At 37.4% G+C, this 17,814-nt stretch overlaps 3 protein-coding genes across 4 annotated transcripts in view; 2 read left to right on the forward strand and 1 right to left on the reverse strand.

The window, feature by feature from the left end:
- The first annotated feature begins 515 nt into the window (after positions 1 to 515).
- Positions 516 to 9,122, forward strand: LOC127800664 (uncharacterized). Its single transcript, XM_052335408.1, has 3 exons — positions 516 to 823; positions 4,201 to 4,281; positions 8,314 to 9,122. The coding sequence occupies exons 1-3, from the start codon at positions 665 to 667 to the stop codon at positions 8,710 to 8,712; spliced, it is 639 nt and encodes a 212-aa protein (XP_052191368.1). The 5' UTR covers positions 516 to 664; the 3' UTR covers positions 8,713 to 9,122.
- Positions 9,123 to 9,549: 427 nt separating this feature from the next.
- Positions 9,550 to 14,827, forward strand: LOC127800660 (probable serine/threonine-protein kinase At1g54610). 2 transcript variants are annotated; one of them, XM_052335403.1, is made up of 7 exons: positions 9,550 to 10,182; positions 10,310 to 10,594; positions 11,106 to 11,423; positions 11,700 to 11,921; positions 12,677 to 12,723; positions 13,327 to 13,435; positions 13,800 to 13,877. In XM_052335403.1, the coding sequence occupies exons 1-7, from the start codon at positions 9,844 to 9,846 to the stop codon at positions 13,800 to 13,802; spliced, it is 1,323 nt and encodes a 440-aa protein (XP_052191363.1). In that variant the 5' UTR covers positions 9,550 to 9,843; the 3' UTR covers positions 13,803 to 13,877. The 2 variants fall into 2 exon arrangements, with proteins under 2 accessions (XP_052191363.1, XP_052191362.1); XM_052335402.1 differs by lacking the exon at positions 13,800 to 13,877 and adding an exon at positions 14,268 to 14,827 and having other exon boundaries at positions 9,571 to 10,182.
- Positions 14,828 to 15,171: 344 nt separating this feature from the next.
- LOC127800658 (crossover junction endonuclease EME1B-like) overlaps positions 15,172 to 17,814 on the reverse strand; it is a 29,605-nt gene continuing 26,962 nt past the window's right edge. Inside the window, exons 11-12 of the mRNA XM_052335399.1 lie at positions 16,637 to 16,751; positions 15,172 to 15,809 (exon numbers count right to left, since the gene is read on the reverse strand). Of these exons, the coding sequence (XP_052191359.1) occupies positions 15,630 to 15,809; positions 16,637 to 16,751 (295 nt within the window). The 3' untranslated portion in view covers positions 15,172 to 15,629. The remainder of the gene's footprint in view (positions 15,810 to 16,636; positions 16,752 to 17,814) is intronic.

A 17,814-nucleotide genomic window follows, 5' to 3' on the forward strand; every position in this document is an offset into this window, starting at 1 on the left:
ATTCCAAGCCTTGGGAAGACTTGGCTGATGAGGGTTACAATCACTTCTTGGGAATGCTTGAGACTGGGTGCTCAACCACTGGACTGTGCTTGCTTTCTTGCAATATGCTCCCAACTTAAAAATCATTATTGTCTGAGAAGAGAATTCTTGCCATCAAAACTTGTTGGTCAACAACTCCTCTTGGCCACAATTCTCTTGAGCCTATCAAAACTTCTCTAATATGTCTTCGATCGATCATATGTTTGTATTTATTTTGGTGCATATATGTGATTATGTTGAAGTATCAGCAATTTAAATCTCATTTAAAGTTAATATTTTTCTTAAAATGATGAATAATAATCTTATAATGATTATTATTATTTACATAGATAATTCATACTAACAATGATAATAGAAAATAAAAAATTGTGAGTAGAGAGGGGGGAGTGGAGAAGTGAAAATAAATATACCACGTGGCATGACAGGTGGCATGGTCCCTTTGCTCCAGCACCTCCACCTGCAGTACACTGCACATCCAAAACCAAAACCAAAAACCGTAACACTCCACCTCCACCTCCTCCTCTTCTTCCTCGCCCCTTCTCTACATACAGAAAGAAAAAGAAACAGAAACAGAAACTTCATCGTCTCTCTCTTTCTTCCCCCAATTCTCTCAACCCAAACCCCAATGGCCAAGAAGCGCAAGTCCGACGCCTCCCGGCTCGACGAGGTAGATCGCTCCATCTACACCTCTTTCTGCAGCACCGCCAACTCCCTCTCCCAGCTCTACACCCAGTCCATGAACCAACAAAAGCTCTCCTTTCAAGCCGGCGAGCGTCACGGCCTGGTTGGTCCCCCTCTCTCGTGCTTTATGCCTCCCTTCCAATTGTGGATTTTTTAGGTTGAGGTTTTGGTTCATGTGGTTCTAACCTTTCAAATTCTCTTCTTTTCTGGGTCCTGTAGGGTTTATCTTATTGTTAATTACCTTTCCTCTTTGTTCGTTTCCGTTCTTGTTTGCTCAAACTCTAGATACAGATAAGCGCCCCGCAACCACTTCAATCATTGTCTTAGCCGTACTGTCCCGTATGAATTTCTACACGAACACAACCAGAATCTTAATTTGTTGATTTGAATTGCTTGATTTGACTTTGGTGAATTGAAAAGGTCATTTGGGCTTTGTTTCTAGCGTAAAGTTGTACATTTATAAGTTTTCAAGGTATTTAGAGTTTGTATTCATGTGGGGCATTCCGAATTGAAACATTGTTCTGTGATAGTTGATGTCAGGTTATGCAATTTCTTCACTTGCACCCTAAATTTTTGCTTCCCATGATTTTCTGGATGCTTTCTTCATAAGAAGATAACGGGCTGATACTGAGAAATGCATTTGGTACACTGATTGTTTCATAGAATTCCTAGAAACTTGTGATAAATGATGGGAACAACCATGCGAGGGTTTCAATTTTGATTACTCTTGATCAGGTACTTGGGAAGATACTTACGCATTTTGGTTGTTCAGTGAGATCAGGTACTGTACGAGTCTATACCATATTTTGATACAGAAATGACTTTAAACTTCTCAATGATGGACAAAAGGTCACAGAGAAGACAGATTTATCTCAATTGTTCGGTGGAATAGACAACTTTGATAATTGTTCAGACCATCCCTCTTTACTAGTATGATTTTTTTTTTTTTTTTTTGTGGGGGGTGAGAAAATTGTACATTTGCTATTGCAGCTGAAAACTCACTGGTTTGAGTTGTGTAAATAGTCCCATTGACAAGAAAGGGTAAGGTTTCATACAAAAAATGACCTTCTCTTGATCCTTGCAAGGTGTGGAGCCTCATGCAATGGGGACATTCTTTTTGAGGGTGAGGCTTGGTAGCAACAATAAAGTTGCTCTTTTGTGACTAGAACCTAGGGCATCTCCGCTTTGCAACGGTCATATTTATATATAGCCTTCCTCTTTCTTTCTTTCTTTTTTTTCTTTTTTTTTTTTTGGCAAAGAGGTTGAATTGTTAAAATAGGCTCTTTAAAAAAAAATTAAACAAGGGAAACATTGCATACAAAAAAGGAACTCCCTCAAAAAAGAGCCTCATGCATTGGGGACGGCCCTTTTTTTGCTGCGGTCTTGATCTTCTTTAGATATGCATCTCCTTCCTCTCACGAAAATCAGGCCCTCAAATGGACCACTTTTTGTGATGTTGCCGTAGTTGGATAAGTTTCAGTTTAAAGAGACATAAATGCAGGAAATAGAAGTGTTGCCCCTTAGGGATAGTCTAGCATCTTGGGTTTAGTCCTCAAAATAAATTACCAAAATTCTGAGTCACCCTAACGTACTGATTTGGGGTCAATTGAGAAAAGATTAAAGACAATCATATGAGATTTCCCATCTGTAACAAACCAATTTTCCAATTTAGATAATTGATTAGATTGAGTTTTGAGGTCCTAAAAAGTATAGGGGCCTAAAATATGCCATTGAACTTGTGAGAAAGGGCATTACTGCCTCCAATTTGAAGGATGACATGGCTTTATGAAGAGCCTGCTAGAGAATGATGATATCAGTAGTTGCCATATAGCAAATGTTGATTCTTGATTAGCATGTATTTCCTTCCTTCTTGAAAGATATTCATTTGTGTCTATTTTATTCTTGAAGCTGCTTTTTAGCATGGATTGTTGATTCTGCAGCATAGCAACTTACTTTTCTGGCTTATGAAGCAAAGGGTTAATTATACCAATGGTCCCTACAATTTATCCTGAGTTTTATTTTAATCCCTGAAAAGTCTTAATTACACTAAATCTAACCATTAATTTTTCAAAACTTGCACAGCTAATCCAACTGAAAACACCAATTAACAAATTGGAAAAAAATCCGACATGAGGAGCAAAATAGTAAATTAGAATTTAATGTTTCTTATTCTCGTAACTTTGCATTTACGTAGATGCCAACTAAGGTAACTCACTAAAAGATCTCATTGAATTAATTATCCTATTGATCACAATTCACTCTCTTCTTCTATAATGCGAACTTGTAATCTTTCATAAAACCACCTTTTATTACTATATCAGTACCCATCTTATAATTTCATTTTCATTTTCATTTGATCATTAATCTTTGAAACATTTGGGTTTAACGTGGAGAGGTAAGGAGATGAATGTGGAAATAGTTTGTCACGACTCCAAGGAACCCCAAGGATATATTAGTAATACATGTCAAGCGTTTTCCTTATTAGTTGCGTTAGTTGCATCTTCTGTTGTTGTTGTTAGTATTTTCAATTGTAAGCCTATAAATAGGCTTGAGTAGTTAGAGGAAGTTAGCTTAATGAATGATTTGAATTCTCTCATTTTCCCTCTCCCAATTCTCCTAGTTCTCCCTCCCGTCTTTCTCTCTTCTTCCTCAATTCTGTCCGTTCTATTCTTTCCTTCCCATCTGCCCTATCTTCCTTTAGTTCTTACCAAATTCCTTCCCAGACTCTAGGCAAATCCTAGGGTCGTAACATAGTTGTAGATTGGTGAAGAAACAGAAGCACATGGGGATTCTCTATCCAATTTGTTAAATGTTATCAATTGGACTAGGTTTTTTTTTTTTTTTGAAAAATTAAAGGTTAAATTTGATGGTTACAGGGAACAAAACACTTCGAATGGTAGACCATTGGTGTATTTAACCTTAAAGCAAAATATACAGTTGGCCATTGGAATCCACAAAATGCAGGTAGACCAGAACAATTGTGATGCTATTTGTTGGCTGATCTTGATGATTTAGATCCAAAGAATGGGCATCCCATTAGGCAAGTTGTTGCAGTTGATTACTAAGTTAATTACTAGTCACATTAAGTGCGTCCCTTTACCTCAGATTCTTTGTATCCAGAGATTATATTTTGAACTAGTATGTTGCCTTGATATTTATCTTCATGATTACTTTTGTCTAGTTCATCTATTTTGGTTTGTTAGTCTTTTAGACTTATGAAAGACCAAGCTATGCATAATTGTTGAACTTCAGTTCTAATTACTTGTTTGGTTGTCTCAATGATCTGACACATTTTGCTGAAGTTATTAATAATGGATATGGTTCTTATGTATTAGTTTTTTTTTGGGGGGGGGACTTTTAGATGTATTATACTTTTTGGCTGGTTTTACTTGTTTGGCTGTTATTTCTGCCAATCTATTCTTTCATTGAGCCTCAGTGCTTCTTTATTCAGTTCTTGTGGTTTTTACTTTTTGTTTGCAGGAGAAACTTTATAACTGGATTGTGAGACAGCAAGAAGATGGACCAAGAGTGAATACAGTTGATATAGTCACATACCTACAGGTTTTCCTTCTTTGCATTCATTCACTAGTCTCTCTCTTCTGCCTTACTTTCATACAACAACAACAACATATCTAGCCTTTATCCCACTATGTGGGGTCGGCTATATGAATTCTAGACTTCCATGTATTTCTGTCTTTTGTCATATCTTCATTGATGTCCATACACTTCATATCAAACTTTAATGTTTCTCCCAAAGTCTTCTTAGGTCTGCCTCTACCTCTTTTTTTTGACTAATTGTTCCATTTCATCCACTCTCCTCACAGGAGCATCTCTTAGTCTCCTTTTCACATGATCAAACCATCTTAGTCTAGTCTCTCTCATCTTCTCCTCTATTGGCACTACTCCTACCTTATTACGAATAACTTCATTTCTAATTTTATCTTTTCTTGTATGGCCGCACATCCATCTTAACATCCTCATCTCTGTTATGCTCGTCTTTTGCTCATGCTGGTATTTGACTGCCCAACATTCTGAGCCGTATAACAAAACTGGTCTTATAGTTGTCCTATAGAATTTTCCTTTCAGTTTTAATGGGATTTTACCATCACATAACACCCCCGATGCATTTCTCCATTTTAGCCAACCTGCCTTAATTCTATGTGTGACATCCTCGTGAATTTCTTCATCTTTTTGAATCACTGATCCCAAATATCTAAAATAATATTTTCTTTGTAAGATTTGGTCTTCTAATTTTATTATAACATCCTCCACTCTTGCATTCTTACTAAATTTACATTCCATATATTCTGTTTTCTTTCTGCTTAATTTAAATCCCTTAGATTCCAAATTGTTTCTCCATAACTCAAGCTTAGTGTTCACTCCTTTTGTGTCATCCACCAACACTATGTCATCTAAAAAGCATACACCATGGCACCTCTGTCTGAATATCTTTAGTGAGTTCATCCATTACTAAAGCAAATAAGTATGGACTTAGTGCAGAACCTTGATGCAATCCTATTGTAATTTTAAACGGTTCAGTATCCCCTCCGCATGTTCTGACCCTTGTCTCTGCACCATGATACATGTCCTTAAGGGCTTGTATATAGGTTATTCGGACTCCTTTCTTCTCTAAAACCCTCCATAATACTTCTCTAGGGACCCTATCATAGGCCTTTTCTAGATCTATAAACACCATATGTAGGTCCTTCTGATGCTCCCAATACCTTTCTATTAGGCGTCTCAGTAGGTATATAGCTTCCATTGTTGACCTATCAGGCATGAAACCAAACTGATTTTCCGAGACCTCTGTTTCTTTTCTGAGCCTCTGCTCTATTACTCTCTCCCAGAGTTTCATGCGATGGCTCATTAACTTAATTCCTCTGTAATTTTCACAGTTTTGAACATCTCATTTGTTCTTATATATAGGGACCAAAGTACTCTTCCTCCACTCATTTGGCATCTTTTTTGATTTAAGAATCGCGTTAAATAATTTCGTTAGCCAGGAGATGCCCTCTTCTCCCATGCATTTCCATGCTTCTATTGGTATATTATCCGGTCCCACCGCCTTATTTTCATGTGGCGTTCATTTTAGCCTTTTTGATGATTTGAATTTGATGCAGTCATTTTTGTTCTAGGTTTGATATATTTGTCCTTTCATATATTCTGTTGCATTTAGGAAGCACTTGGATATTGGAAATGGGTACTTGGAATTTGTGATTTGTGAACTCATACATGAGATGGGCTAATGCTTGAAATCTTTATGGATGCTTGTTTTGCATTTGCATAAGTGTGGTGTTTGTCTAAATACTTGTATACATTCCTGGTGAATCGGCTCCCTTACAATGTGCTGGCAAATAATTCTCACACATTTTACATAAAATTGGATAATCCTACCATAGGGTAAAGGAAAATCAAGTATAAGGAGACATCTAGGCAGTCTGGTCTTCTAACACATGGAAGTAAAGGGTTTTAGTCCAATTTGATAACTGGAGCCTTCTTATATCTACTTCGTATTTGGTAATCCAGCTTGAAGTTATAACAGCTGCTTTCTATGTTGCCGCCCTGTCTTTTTTGTTGATTGGATGGTACTCTGTCTTCTGTTTTACTGAGCATGCTCAGCTCTAATATCATACAGCTCTGTCAATGCAAGGAAAATGCGTGACCTGTCTTCAAGAAATTCTTGTGTTTGCTATTGTAGATGTTGGAGCAAACCCATTGAGCTTGTAAATGTTTGAACTTTTTTTTATCATTATCATACTGAAGGGGCATACCCACATTGTTAGTTGAGCACTGGTAGAAGTTCTGGTCCAATATTGTAAATTGAATACATGTATTTTAAGTATTTGCTTTCATTCATATTGAGCATACTAGCATGTAGAGGTAAATTTTCATTCCTATTTTGGATGGTTAATGCAATGAGCCCTATAAGGTAGGTGAGCCCTACAGGATTCAGTGGTAGGCATTTCCAAATATTAGTTGGGAGAGAGTCAAAGAAACCATGAGAGACAGCTAAGAGAGAATGTCTCTTGAACCTTATGAGGATTTGGAGAGACCAAGGATGCACTCCCGTAACTTTCCTGCCTCCCCGGGGATAAGTGTTTATGGGTAACCAGACCTAAAGGATGGGCTCATCTCATGTTGATGTGAAAACTTGGGATGCGTGCTCATTGATCAGTTAATTAAAGGCATGGGTACCCTGGCAAGGGAGGGGGCTAGCGCTATCAAAATCTCTAACCTGCATCACTCTTAAGTGGCTGACAGTCGGCAAGACTCTTGAGGTTCCAGGTTAGGTTCCTCAATCTTACCTCCATTATAGGGGCTTTAGCTAGGTAATCTTCTGACAAGCTGCAATTTTTTAAGTTATTGTGCTTGGAGGGCAAGGCCTTGAGTGAAGCATCAGTGGACTTGCAGCTATTTTTTGGTGATGGAGAATGTGCCCTGATGGAGATTCCTCATCTGAGCGAAAGGACCCATAAACGCATCTTCGTTGAGTGGGTGAGGTGAAGTCTGGATCCTTGGCTCAAAGGTAGGACATGTGCATTACATCTGGACCAGTCCAATTCTTAGGAGGAGAGGCTTGTGGAGGTTATTGATGGGTTTACTTGCCACATAACAAGTTGGAGCCATTTAGGATAGGAGTCCTGAAGCTAGAGGAGCATGCTTGTTGGAGAACTTAGCTTGTGACATGGAAGGCTGGATTGAGCCATGTTGAGGATTGAAGTGAACATACCTAGACTCTTGTCTTTTTGTTGTTTAGTTTCTAATTGGTTTATTTTCCATGCTAATAGCAGTCTGAGAAACAAAGAAAAAGTTTTACTGGTTGCTTTTGTGTACAATGTTTCCTGAATCCTGATAGGTAAAATAACATTTCCCACGATAGAACATGACAGTGGTGAACAAGATGTGAGTTTCTTAATTTTGCTAGAACTAAGTAGTCCATACTCCAAAGAACCTTTGGTAGGCATTCGGTTATCCATTAGTACTGTTGATAAATCTGAGAGGATGCTTTAAAGCTTTGGTTTGATGTTTTTATAAAGAGTAATAACATGATTGCCTTAAATGTGGTATTTTATTTATTTTTACTTTTGGGGTGTTCTTTTTTTTTTTTTTTTGGGGGGGGGGGGGGGGGGGGGGGGGTGCCTTTAGTGCTAAGGAATATGTCAGTATCCTCTGTTTTTCATGTGGGATAGAATATCATTTTATAGATTCACCTATTTGGCTCTGTTTTTGGTTGAGGATGGAATATCGTTGTATAGATTCTTGTTTGTGAATGGTCAGATGATAATAATGTTGTATGCCTCATGCTGAGTACAACAACAACAACAATTCCAAGCCGTAATCCCGCCTGGGATAAGGCAAAGTTGTTAAATTTTGTATTTACTTTGACAACTGCTTAGCTTTGACATTAATTTCTGTAATCTGTTGGTTATGTTATGCTCTCACAAAGTGAGCCTATTTATGATTTCATCAATGGCTCTGCCAACCAGGTAGGGGTATCATTCTTCAAAACTCAAATGAAAAGGTCAGACAGCTTATTATTTCCATTGGGATATCCTTGAGACTATGCAATTAACTATATCAATACTTCTGTAGAATGAGCTTGACTATGGGATAGAAGATGCACCTATGTCCCCCAGGCTGCCATTCCAGCACCAACTTCCTCAAACAGCAATGCATTCGACAAACACTGGCTTCTCAGTTTCTTCTAGCTCATTTGGTCAATTAACTGCTGGACAGGGGCTTCGGGGGCATTCAGATCATCAACCCAAGAACTCTGTTTTCTCTAATGCTCTTTCAAGTCCAGTGCGTCGCGGCCTTCAGCAGTATCACATGCCACCAACTGGTTTCAGTTCAAGCAACATTATGCCATCTGGAAACGTAGTTCAAAGTCATGAAAGTATTTACCCTCCTCATCAAGTGACCAGTGTCCCCGGCTCTACTGATTCCATGGACATTCATACGGACAGCCCTGGACGGGAAACTTCTTACTGAAGTCTTTGCCGGCCTCACCTCCTAAAGTTAAAAAGACACCGAAAGACAGCGTCTCCCTACAAAATATGTATGCTGGGGCCATGCTTCTTGTTCAGCCATGGAAGATGAAAGTGTGAGGAGCAATGAATAATTCTTTCTCCTTTTACTCATCAATTCGCAAGCAATGTTAGGGTTCTCATTGAAGACATGATATATTAGGGGGCATGTTTTTGTTTTCTTGGGCTTATAGTTGTTAGCCTTTAGTTTGCCATGACTTCTGGGTGTGTCCTGGTTCTGGTTCTGGTTCTGGTTATCCTACCATAAGCTCTTCTCTATTGCTTACATATTTCTTGGTTCTCTTTGGTGATAGTTCATATATTTATGTATATATTCATGCATATATTTAAGGACCTTACTCCCCCTTCTTGAAATCTATGGTTCCAAATCTATTGGGGGATCAGCTTCTGCAGACTGGATAATGGGTCTCTGTGACTCTCTCTCTCTCTCTCTCTCTCTCTCTCTCTCTCTCTCTCTCTCTCTGTGGAACATCATAATATAATGTTGCAATCTGCTCAGCCCTGCTCGCTGCTAAGCTTTGCTGTTAACATAACATTTATGTTAAGGCCCCATAAAACATTAAGGCCCTGTCTGGCTATGGTTTTTCTGTAAATTTATGGAGCCAACTACAATAGCTTAATAATTATAACACCTGTCTTATACCTACGCTGCCGCTGCCAAGCAATGGCCAAGGAAAATGTTACCTTCTTTTCTATGATCTATCTGCTAAAGTTTTTGGATTTTTTAAATGTAAAATAAATATAAGAGAGTTATCTGGTAAGCTTGTATAAGCGTGTGTCTCTCTCTAAACTTAAAAAGAGATATAAAACAAACAGTCCCTAAGCTGTTGAGAATGGATTCCTTGTTCCAAACTCGTCTTCTTGCTTCGTGGCGGAGAAAGCTAGCCAGAAATTCCAGGATTATTACACTAATTGGCCGGCCAAAAGCAGAGCAGCGACAACCATATGTTTTCCTATTTTTTCTCATGCATATTCCAGATCGTTTTGATCGAAACGCTCAAACAATCAATGCTGTCAATACCATTTCACTAGCATATAGGCATCTCGACCAGCCGTTATCTGAACTCAGAATGCGATGGGGTGTGTTCAGGCCAAAGGGGCAATGCACACGCCGCCTCGCCGGGCTGAGAAGTTGAAACTACAAAATGGGTATGTGAAAGATGGTGACGTTGCTCAAAAACAGGATCCTTTTGATGGCGGTGTTAATAGAGTTCTCGGTGGGAGAGGAGGGAGGAGGATCAGCAGAGAAGACGAGAGTGATGAAGTTAATATTTCACGAAGGATTACAGTGAAGAAGAATGGTGCAGATGAGGTTTTTGATGGATGGCCAAAGTGGCTTGTAGATAACATCCCGAGAGATGTGTTAGCTGGCTTGGTCCCAAAGCTTATTGATTCATATGATAAGTTAGCTAAGGTGAGTGTGATACCATACGTTTTTTTTTTTCCTTGCTTCTAATATTAGCAAATTGAGTCTGAACCGGCTATGATGATAGCTAAGTGTTCGAGGAATCTATTTCTGTGACTGGTTTGGTGCTTTGCAGGTGGGCCATGGAACATATAGCAATGTGTATAAGGCTAGGGACAGGGAAACTGGAAAGATTTTTGCTTTAAAGAAGGTCCGATTGGATACCTCTAAGCCAGAAAGTGTGAAGTTCATGGCAAGAGAGATCATAATATTAAAGCACCTAGACCATCCAAACATCATTAAGCTTGAAGGTCTAGCCATGTCAAGAATGCAATACAGTCTCTACTTGGTCTTTGATTTCATGCCATCAGACTTGGCGAAAATTATTTCCAGTCGAGAGGGCAAGCTTGCAGAGTCACAGGTTCAAATCGAACTCTCTTTTAGGCTGTGAAGTGAATCAAGTATGGTCTCTAGTAAATAATTATATGCCATTGGCCTTTTTGACTACACACGAGGAGATTGTGACTGGGAAAAAGTAATTTGAGTCAACTTGTTTTTAATCATGTCTACAAATGGAGAAGTCCCAGAAAACTGAATTCAGGTGATTGGCGCTTTCTGTTGAAGGCTTCAGAAAAAGAATTGCTTGTTTTCCATTACTGAACTAGTTCAAAGAAATTGGGAATACTTTAACTTGGAAGATCTTTGTCTCAATTTATTATTTCTTAACTTAGATACAATTTCACTAAAGGGCTTTCCTAGTTTGTGGCTGGCTCAAGGGAGGTGCTTTTGAAAGAGGTTGTTTCCAGCACTTGAACCCATATCATTAGATAAAATTTCACTATGCATTCTAAATCAGAAGTAGGGTAGGGATTTGTGATGTTGCAGTTCCTAAAGCTGTATCAAATAAATGAGAACGCTTTTACTTGATGCAGGTTAGATGCTACATGCAGCAACTACTTTCAGGTCTCCAGCATTGCCATGAGAAGGGAATTTTACATAGGGACATCAAAGGATCCAATGTATTAATAGACAAAAGTGGAATGCTAAAAATTGGCGATTTTGGGCTGTCTAATTATTTCCAACCTAGACAAAAACGCCCTCTTACAAGCCGAGTTGTGACACTCTGGTATAGGGCTCCAGAACTAATTTTAGGATCCACAGATTATGGAGTTGGGATTGATCTTTGGAGTGCAGGATGCCTATTGGCAGAGATGTTTCTAGGAAGGCCAATCATGCCTGGTAGGACAGAGGTAAAACTTCTCTGCCAATTAATACCTAGGAGCGGGAGGGGTGTGGAAATATCCCGAGACACCCTGGAAAAGAAGCCCATGTTGTTTCATTTTCAAAAGTATTTTAAGCTAGCAATGTCCTCATGGGTTCTTTCTTAAATCACTTACAAGTAGTGAGTGCCTAAAGAGCTCCAAGAAATATTTTATTTTTCTGGATTCAGAAATTTCCTTTAAGGTGCTTCATAAAATATCTTGCAATAATCCACTCTAAGCTTATTAAGCTTTTTGAATACCTAGGTTGAGCAACTTCACAGGATTTACAAGCTCTGTGGTTCACCATCTGAGGATTATTGGAAAAGAATGAAACTACGCACAACCTTTCAACCACCACAACGCTATAATCCTAGTTTTCAAGAAGTTTTTGCAGGCTTACCCACCTCTTCTTTTGGTCTATTGACCACACTGCTGTCTCTGGACCCAGCATATCGAGGAACTGCTGCTTCTGCTCTCCAGAATGAAGTTAGTTCAAATTCCCAATTTGTACTGCTCATTAGTTCCATGTTCTGCACTTGGGAAGTGTTGAAAGACTATAACATTGAAGTATTTGTTTGTTACCTGAGATGATAATTCAGACTTGCTGGAGATCCATATAGTGTCTCTGATCTTTTGAAACAAGTATTGGATAATTCATAAAGCAGTTACTGGAGAAAAAAAGAAATGGTGCCTGCAATGGTTTTAAGAACCAGTTAAACTATAGTGGCGTGCGTAGAATTTAAAAAAACAAAAGATATATATCATAGAAGAGACCTTTTAGATGCAGTTATGTGAGCAAAACTGTTATCTATGCTGATATTGCCTGTTTTTCCCAAACATGGATACTCTTAATTGACTGATTTTCATATTTAGTGAGCGAAGTACTAAAAAAGATAGATACATCTTCCATGGCATAGCTGTTATCAATGGAATGTCTTCTAATTGAAACCAACATAAGAGGAATGTAATTCATCTCTTGTTTGTTTATTCAGAGTGTTTTCTTCTAATCTTATCAGGTCTGTCAAAGGAATGTAATTACAAACTGTCCTCTGCCTTTGGCTAGTAGAAATTTGTAAAGGGTATAAGTAATGGCTTACCTGTTTGCTATATTTATCCCAAATTATATAGATTTCACTTGAAGTTTGGTTATCTAGGAGTTGAATCTTAAACTGCTTTAGGATTTAATGTTCCCTTGTTTTCAATAAATTTTAAGTACTTTTTTTTTTTTTTTCATTTTACAGTTCTTTGGTGAGGAGGATGAACTAATTCAGACCAAGGATCAGAACATGTTCTCTCTCTCTCTCTCTCTCTCTCTCTCTCTGTATATTACTTTCATCCATTAATTTTGTTTAGGATGTACTCAATTCTACTAGGAACGTAACCCCTCGAATGGAACAAAATGTGGAGCATCACTCTGTTAAAAATACATGTCAATCTTGAAAAATGCAGTGATACATAACTATTCTTCTCTGTTCCCATTTTTCTCGTATCAAGAATAGTACACTACAATTAGCAATAGCAAAGAGCAAAGCTTCTACCCCTTCCAAGTTGTTACCTTGATATTCTTTTTAGCTTAAATGGCAGCAAGAAGTAATCCACTGATATGACTGCCCCAACTTTTTGGAGATGCATCTCTTATCCTATGTTTGGATCTTGTGTTTGTGGAAAAGGAAGGGAAAGAAAGGGATACATAAGAAAATTAATAAAATCAAGACTCGTTTCAAATGGAACCATTAGATACAAAGATGTCGTAGTAGGAAAGTATGTAAATTTATTCTATTGCCGCAGTGAATATGAACAAAATTAGTCTATAAAGCACACCAAGTATCTGTTTCCAAGCAACATTTAGATGCCTTGTGTGAATATTTCTTGCACTTCTCCTGTTCTATAGGAATAGGGCTCCCAAAACAAAGCAACAGCATGGGAGAGTTGACGAAGGCAATGAAAGAAAGAATTCACTTACCAGAACAGCCAAAGAAGGCTTTGGATCTCCAAAAAAGGTAAATTGCACTCTGTATTTAGTCAGCAAAGCTTAATGACAGTTAATAATGAAGTACTTTATTTTTCCATATTAATTGGAATTTTCTGGAGTCATCCTTGAGGAAAATGACTTTGAAAGGTGCTGGAAAAGGAATTCACTCATTCAAATTAGGATGAAATATATCACAGATCAAACATTTATTTTCAGGTTCCTAGATAATGTTTCATTTTGATTTTATATCAGGTTTGCATCAAAGTATTTGTCAGAAGAGCAAGTAACTCTTTATTTTTTTGGTTGGCTCTATTTTTTCTTTAGTAGATGACACCCAGTGTAAAAGTTATCGGAACATATATCTTGAAATATTGTTGTTGTTCTTTCTTTAGTGAAACTCAGAAGGACTATTTTGAAGACCATGCATGCAAAGTTGTAGGACGCCCCTTGGAATGTTGAGTTATAGTCTGGTAATACACTAGTTTTAAGATAGACCCCCCACATTTTGCTTTTCAAGTTGTTTACATGGCAAAGCTGCATACATATTTTATATATGAATATATATTGTCTCCATTGTTCTTTTACTAGGAGATACATCAAGATCAATAAAGAACATTCATTTCTGAATCTGCTTTTAGACACCTTTCACCAACTTATGTTGCTTATTCAAGGGAATAGTTGTTCCTTTGGCTTGGCTTACACTTTTTCTTACTTTATAAAATCCCTACCCGTTTATACAACAATACAATATCAAGTCTTAATTCCATTATGCATAGATTTAGCTCATTAATCATCTCTATCTATAGTCATATCTTCAAATCTCTATTTGATATATTAATTCTCTTGTATCTTTTGATCAGTCATGTAATGCAGAGCCAAAATTGCAGAGCCAAGCGATGGGTAGAACTGCAACTAAAACATGCTCTAGTAGAAAACCAAGCAGAACTGATCGGCAGACTCCATCTCCTTTTCCATATTCAGATTTCCATTCTAATGGAAACCGGGCTGCAACGACCGAGGCACATCCTAATGCCATGAAGAACATAAAGAACTATCCCCTCTCGCTTGGTGCCACAGCATATGACAGCAACCACATCAAGATTGGAGAAAACAAATTGGGTAATGGAAGGTCATTGTCTACCGTTGATTTTCGAACTACTGGTATGGCAAAGATATCAAAACTGTTTGAATTAACAGATAACTAGCTCGGGAAAATGGCACCCAGGCCCCGTTTCACAATCACAAGTTATACACTTCCAGCTTGTCTAGAAGCATTACCTTGTCTTGATCTTGCAGGTTTGCTCAAGAAGTGTTCTATGAAAATTTAATCATATTTAGCTCTATACTTGATTGGTGGCCATATTTCTTGTAACTAACTTTTTCTAATGAGATTAAAGCTTGATATGTTGAAACAGATCATCGACTATCTTCTGTATTAGTATCATTTTCCATATATCATCATTGAATATGCATAATATTATGTACAGCATGCTTCAATTCAACAACCATAAGCACACTTGCCATGTTTGATGATTCCAGTTACCTCTTTTCTAACAATAATTGAAGTAGTCTTTATCCACTTCTTCATGGATAATTTGAGCTTACCTTCTACCATAATAAATTAATCTGCTCTTCTAGCATTATATATGGTACAGTGCCCAAAATTAATTATTTATTTATTGCCCGAAAAAACAAGTGTCTTAAACAAATTGGGCCTTTCCTAGTGGCTGCCACCTATTCATGACCGATAATCACAAAACCTAAAACCCAAGGATGAGCTGGGCAACTTGTCCTAAAATGACCTTTAACCGACCCCAATTCAATGTGTTCGGTCACAGCACTTCAGCCAAACAGGACCACGCTAGTCTTGTTTCATGAAATGGGTCATCCACTCGCGCGCACACAGCCGAAGATAAGAGTGAGACCAACTTTCTCAATTGAGAGCCACAGAAGGGTGGCAGGTAACACAGAAGGGTGACAGGTAATAGTTTTGCCATATTGTATAAGCATCCATTTAATTATGCCTGAGCTATTTAAACAGCAGGCAAATTTGATACCATTTGACAAAGTAATAAACATGCAGCTTCAATGAAGTTGACATAATCAAAATGTACCCACTTCACTATACATAAAAGGTAAAGGCAGATGGAAAACCAAAAACAACAGAGATCAGGCTGTCGCCTACAAAAAGTAACCAAGAACTGCAATCAAGAATAAGCCTTTCAAGTCACACAGTGGCTGAAAAAATCTGCACCATCTTCAACGTCATCAGTTTTTATACTCCCGCACTGTGCCATTAGTATTCTGTACACTCTCTTTGAGCAGATCTCACCTAGTCTTCTGTCCTCACCAAGTAGTCCTTCTACTGTCAAACCCTGAAGCAAATATTCTTTCTCGTGCACCTGCCCATCGAAATGGGAGTCAATTTATAACTCAAAATTTCCATTAATGGTCCTTCCATAAGCAAGACGGCAGGGAAAGAAAGAATAAAAGTTGATTTATGATAAGAAAACGGGATGTACATACTTTACAAAGCAACAGCTGCTTAATTTTACAATTTCAGAAACAAGTAATCAAGAAGAAGACTCCTCTAATTTTATAATAGAGAGAAGTTGATTTATCTATGTTGTTACTATTAGCTAACAAGTTCCCTTGATACTTGATGTCAAATTTTTCTGGAAAATCTTGAAGAACCTAACTATAAAAATAGTTCAAACTCAAGAAAACTAAATATCCAAGTGTCCCACCATACTTGAACCTTCACATACAACATTCATGCAATTAGAAAGAAGAAAAATGAACTACGGGTTTTACAAATGTCTATACTAGGTAGGCTTTTCCTACTAGTTGCAACCTGTTCATGCATGCATTACTAAATTGTCATCAGCATCAGATAAATCCTACAGATCCATCAGGATGAAATCCAAAAAAAACCAAGGAAAATAAATTATTTTTTCCAAACAGCTAAACATCAAGAATCAACAACAGGTCCCTAGCTTCCTCAAAATTTGGGAAGATCAACAAAAATACATTTTACTTAATCCCAAGTCCTTCACAGCTTGCTAAAGATTGAATTTCAGCAAAATAGCCCATTAAGTTTCTTCAATCATTGAATGGGCTATCCAAGAGAAGCGATGAAAGTTAAACCAAGTCAACAGGAAGGGGCACATGCTAAAGAGAGTGTAACACAAACATTCAAAGAGAAATTTCAATTTTCTATATTACCCACCGATTTATTTGGATCCAGGTAAACATTCAGAAGAGATTTCATTGTGGGATATTTCTTCCAGATAGCAATTGCAAATCGTGGTTGTACCTTTGGGATAGCAACCAATGCTTTTAACCTGAAGAAAAAGAAAAAGGAAAAGGTAGTCATAAGCACATAAATGAACTTCCAAACAGTTATCAAATCAAGGCATGGAAATTGACGTTTTGCATTTGATATGGTTTTGGTGAAAAAAAATAATTGTATTTTAATGATGAAATTATTTTGTTAATGGTTATTAACTTGGTACTCTAAATTACTTTTATATGTTCTATTAAGCACCAAAATGAAAATCAATTTCATCATGCAATCCATGCAAAAAATCTTGTAATCAATTTTTTATGGCATTTGGAATATTATGTTTTATTTGATTAAAATGTGCAAAAATTTATTTAAAAGATTTTTACCGTTGCTACAGTGAATATTGATCGGACCATTGTGAACAGTAACGGGATGCCTATAAATACCATTCAAGGATGCTCTTAAGACAACCAAGAAACAAGAATAAATTCATTTGAACTAATATTTGGATTTTTACTTCTCCATTATATTTGTGCTTTTATTTTTCTCTCAAAAGATTTTGATTATCATTTTTGTTCAAGCCTTGTGTTTATTATTAAAAGATTTTATAACTAAGAGATTTATCTCTTAAACTCTCTTTTCTATATATTTCTTGTATTTCCTACCTTGTGAGCTAGAGGGCCTACTGGGTGTTGGTAGGAGGTTGTAATTCCTAGCAGTTTAAGCTAGAGGACCTACTTGTGTATAAGTAGGAGGTTTGTATTTCCTAGCGGTTTATGCTAGAGGGCCTATTGGGTTTGGTAGGAGGTTTAGTGGATTGATTTAAAAATCCATAGTGAAGAGCTAAGGTAATGGATTAGGCTTGATTTATCCGAACCACTACATATTGTTGTGTCCCTCTTGCATTTATTTTGATTACATTTCATTGTTTTCATATTTATCTTTCAAAACCTCCCAAAAAGTTTTAAATTTCTCAAACACCTAATTCACTCCCCTCTTGGATTGTAGTGCCATTGCTATACAATTATAACAATTGGTATCAAAACCTAACTCCTTGTTTTAAGATCTAACAACCTAAGGAGAGATCCATGACATTTATGAAGGTTGCCATGTACAAGGAA

This window comes from Diospyros lotus, chromosome 4, assembly GCF_014633365.1.
Source record: "Diospyros lotus cultivar Yz01 chromosome 4, ASM1463336v1, whole genome shotgun sequence".
Taxonomy (NCBI): domain Eukaryota; kingdom Viridiplantae; phylum Streptophyta; class Magnoliopsida; order Ericales; family Ebenaceae; genus Diospyros; species Diospyros lotus.